This window comes from Etheostoma spectabile, unplaced genomic scaffold (genome assembly GCF_008692095.1).
Source record: "Etheostoma spectabile isolate EspeVRDwgs_2016 unplaced genomic scaffold, UIUC_Espe_1.0 scaffold314, whole genome shotgun sequence".
NCBI classification, from domain to species: Eukaryota; Metazoa; Chordata; class Actinopteri; order Perciformes; family Percidae; genus Etheostoma; species Etheostoma spectabile.
Genome location: NW_022605583.1, coordinates 310,500 through 315,096, shown reverse-complemented (window position 1 = coordinate 315,096; position 4,597 = coordinate 310,500). Strand labels below are relative to the sequence as shown.

The following is a 4,597-nucleotide window of genomic DNA, read 5'->3' as shown; positions in this document are numbered from 1 at the left end:
CCCCCCCCCCCCCCCACACACACACACAGGAGTGGAGAATTTGGGAATAATCTTTGAGTTTTCTCCCTGGGTGTTGAAGATCTGTCCTGAGGATGGCTTGAAGGTGAGACACAGAGATTTACACAACATGTTAGATAAGAGTTCAGTTATGTGTTTTGTTCTATATGAATGTTGCACTGTATGTGTTGCTCTTTGGATGTATATGGAAGCTCATTCTTTTTTGTGCCTTTTTTACTTCACATAACCTACAGTTGTCAAAATGACAATAGACCCTTATACTATATTGTATGTCCATTTACCATATAAAAGCTCTCCTGTAGTTTTAAAGATCTCTCTTCCTGTCCAGATCTTCACCGAGGACCTGACAGAGGTGGAGACTCTGCCCAGAGACAAGGTGCTGAACTTTCTGAAGGAAGGCTTTAAGGAGCTTGCCATCCCATATTTGGAGCACATCATTTACGTGTGGGATGATAAGGGCCCAGAGTTTCACAATGTGCTGATCCAGCTGTACCTGGAGAGGGTCCAAGGCCTCATGAAACAGTACCTCAACTCCCTGCCTGAAGGTACGACCAAGACAATACTTAGTTAATTTAAGTTAAGTTAGTATCCACAGGCCCTTAAAAAGTCATAGTTAGACATTTTTGCCTCTTTAAAAACAGTTTTTTTAATCTATTCTCATCCTGATACAGATATGAAATTAGAGGCACTGACAGATACTTCTCATTCAGTTCTACCTGAATGTAAAGGGAAGTGTAAAATTGTTGTGCCTGAGCTTCAGAGCAACATAACCCTTGGGCTTTAATATCTTCTTAATTCCAAAAGAGCCTAATTCTAATTTATCATAGGATTTCCATGTGATTACATCACTGCAGATGGCTTTAGTCTGCCTTCCAGATAGTTGTCTCTCAATCCTGTGCAGTTAAAGCCTGTGTCAAGATTTATGAAGTCCATGTGTCTCTCTCAATTTGGGCTTTTTAATGATCACCCAGAGACTGTGTATTGAAATGAACCTGTCTGATGGCTAGATTTCCTGGGATACTCATTAATGTGCACTCTGTCTGGGAAATAAACTAATAAAAGCAACTAATTAAATAGATAAATCTGTCGCTGGGGCAGGTTATTGCTTCGTGTTGCGTTATGAAGCTTATTGCAGAACACAGTCTGTGATATTAAGATATTGTTTCTCAGACATTCAGTTTTATATACATCATTTATACCTGCTGTATTAGTACTATTTTCTGGTTCACCTCAACTCTACCTCGTTGAGTTTTCTTTTGGAGCTTTCTTGTAAAGAGAAAAACAAAAAAGGTTTTGTTTACATCTAGTGGTTCTCACCAAAATACACTGGCCCTCATTTAGATGAGGTATTTAGGTAAGAAGCGGCTCTTTTCAGAGGTGAAGATTGAAATCCTGACATCTCAGTTTAATTTGCAGTAACGTGTGTACTTGGCAGCCTAAAAACTGGTATTAGGCTGTAGGAAGAATGTGGAATATAAAGAGATCACTGATACAATGCTGAAGTTTATTTAATTTATACATCCTAGACATATGTATATTCCTAATAGTAATATAGGCTTATATTGTAATCTCTTAGGCCTACATGTAAGTGTACCTATATTTAAATAACACACATGGTAGTGGAGTTTATGAAGTTTTTTTTTTTATTTTATTTTTTTTTTATTTTACTCATGTTTTTTTGTCAGTCAAAGCCAGGCAACAGCTGTGAGGGAGAGCACGCGTGTCCACCGCGCATCCATGTTGGCTTGCTAGCAGTCTTCTTCTTTACTGTCTTTGTTGGCGTGTTACCACCACACTGTCAATCTGTCAATCACTTAAATATTGTGAAACCATTGGCAGGATGTGTCTGCATGCTCGGGGAAGTGAGCCACCGTGGCCGTGCACAGGACAAACAAAACGGGATGAAAACATTAGTCTATGGTGCTACTAGTGGTTAACTACTCCACAGGGTACCTTTTTGGTCAGGGATGATTGTTTATTGATTCAGTAGCAAAGTTCAAAAGTAGTGGTCCCCAGGCTACTGACCTGGTAGAGAAGGCACCCATATATAAAGATTTACTCCTCAACACAGCGCAACTTTGCTGCATGTCAAACCCCCTCTCTGCCCACTTCATGTCTGTCCTTTAAAAAAACGCAGACTTTAAAAAATAGAGTTCCTTTCACTGTAAGTCTCGTTTTATATACGTATTTTAATACTAATCATATTGTATTTAGAAAAAAAGAGCTTAAATTGTGTGATTAAAATGATCTAACGATAGCTCCAGGAGTTGGTTAAAAACACTGTCTCTGGCTGACTTTCGAAAGTCTTTAATAAACACTTGATGGCCGCATAGACGTCGTCATATTTCACACAATATAATGTGTCATGTTGTATAATGTGCACTCAACGAGCATGCACAAATGACATAACAGGCAACATGCTGTCTGCCCCTCTTACTCCCAAAGTCACGCATGCTACACCAAACTAGCTAGTGTCAATATGGCAATGGCTAGTAACGTTACTGCCACTATTACCAGACCGGAAGTAGAAGATCCTCCGATAACCAACAGGTCTGGCGTTTGGAGCCACTTTGGTTTCACTGTAAGTTAGGGGTGATGGCAAGAGAGTGGTATGTCACATCTGCTGCACGAGAATAGGCTACACCAGTGAGAATACCACAAACATGTCAACTCAGTTATGCCAACATCACCTCAGTGTGTCAATAACTGCAACTAGACGCAAACTAGAAGCAACACACACGCTACAAACTTTCCCCCCAGCATGTAAGCAGCAATTTCCAACTGATTCAAACGGGGACAAAGACATCACTGCGGTGATTGGTAAATATATAGGCGCAGATATGAGACCCTACTCTATAGTGGAAAACACAGGTTTCACAAACATGGTTAAAGTAATTGAGCCCCATTACACTATTCCTTCACGAGCATATTTCAGCCAGACCATAATTCCTGCTTTGTACAAAACAAACCGAGATCCAATGGTCCAAAGCACCAGCTGTTGCTCTGACAGCAGACAGCTGGACGTCAAGGGCTACACAAAGCTACCTGACTGTAACGTGTATTGTTTTTTATAAGGAGCTGTTTTTTTTGTATATGCTGCTAAGAAGACACCCCAGAAGATATGTCAAGTACAGCTCTGTCATTGTTCAACTTTGGGAAAAAAAAAAATCATACTTTATGATGTTGGTTGTTATAAATTTTAAAAAAAAACTGTAGAAAATCAAGTCAATTTCCCTGGCATTTCTTTCTTTTTGCTGTATCAAAAGCTTACCAAACCGTGCCACCACTGTCTCATGAAACACTTGATGTGCTTGATCATAGACAGAACAGTGTCCTTGCATATTTTGATTATTACGTTATCTACCACTCATGTTCTTAATTACTTGGTTAACCATTGGGTGTATAAATGTTATGAGATTGTAAAACAAAAAGCCCTTCCCCGTTTCCCGGGAATCAAACAATGTTTAAATTGCTTATTCTGTCCGACCAACAGTCCAAAACTTAAAGAAATTCAACTTATTATCACAGAAGACTAAGAAAAGAAGTAAATGTTTACTTTTGAGGAGAAACCAGTGGAAGAAATGAATAGAAATATTTGTTAATTTCTCAAAATTGTTGCAGATTACCGTTGTGTTGTTCATCTAATCGACCAATCCTTCCAGCTCCAGACTAACGTAATGGAAACCTCTGTGCTGTTGTAGGAGTTCCAGCTGTTGCTGCAGGGAAGGAGGAAGGGGATCTGGGAGAGTTCAGGAACAAGCTGCTGTCGTTCCTGGATATTTCAACCAGCTATGAACCAGCCAGACTCATCAGTGACTTTCCCTTCGATGGTAACAACTGGGGCTTACACATTGGACAAACAACCCATTTCTTCTGTTTGCTTGAAGAAGCTGACATTTCACTTAATGATCCTTTTTTGGTAATGTTAAAATCCTATCGAAAGCATTTACACCTCGACTATGAAAGGAAATTAGTTGTTTGATACAGAATTGGGTAGAAGTTCAAAATGAACTGAACAGATTTTAATATCCGTTAAGTCAAGTCAATATTATTTATACGGGCCAATTTCAGAAATCATTTACCTCAAGGGGCTTATTGTAACGTTATATAACATGAACCTAAGAAAAACAAAGAATTTCTTGTAGTTCTTATACCTGATGTGCACAAATGCTCTCAGTTATAGATTAAGTGTTTTTTTTAACCTTCAAATATTTTTATTAACCCTTGTGTTGTCCTACCAGGTAAAAATCCCACAAAACGTTTACATTTTCGGCCCTTTTTCAGACTTTTTTTTGTTTTCACTAACACCCCTTACTACCACAAGTTCTACACTATTTTTTGGAATTCATGGTCAATAACCCACATTTATATAGAATTATACCTGATATTTGAGTTAAAAAGCAGAAATTATGAATTATTTTGAGTATTAGTTAAGATCAGAGGAACGTACAGATGAGTTTAGTCAGGAATGAGAGTGATCAGTTGGATTTTCAAAGAGCGTTGTATGGAATCCAATCCATTTAATGTGGTAATTTGGTTAAAAAGAAACTAACTATTTCAGATATAGACATTTTTTAAA

At 38.4% G+C, this 4,597-nt stretch overlaps 1 protein-coding gene across 2 annotated transcripts in view; it reads left to right on the top strand.

The window, feature by feature from the left end:
• vps39 (VPS39 subunit of HOPS complex) overlaps window positions 1–4,597 on the top strand; it is a 30,518-nt gene that overhangs the window by 14,943 nt on the left and 10,978 nt on the right. For both annotated transcript variants that reach the window (XM_032511070.1, XM_032511069.1), the window contains exons 16-18: window positions 30–103; window positions 347–563; window positions 3,720–3,848. In XM_032511070.1, coding sequence (XP_032366961.1) covers window positions 30–103; window positions 347–563; window positions 3,720–3,848 — 420 coding nt within the window. The remainder of the gene's footprint in view (window positions 1–29; window positions 104–346; window positions 564–3,719; window positions 3,849–4,597) is intronic.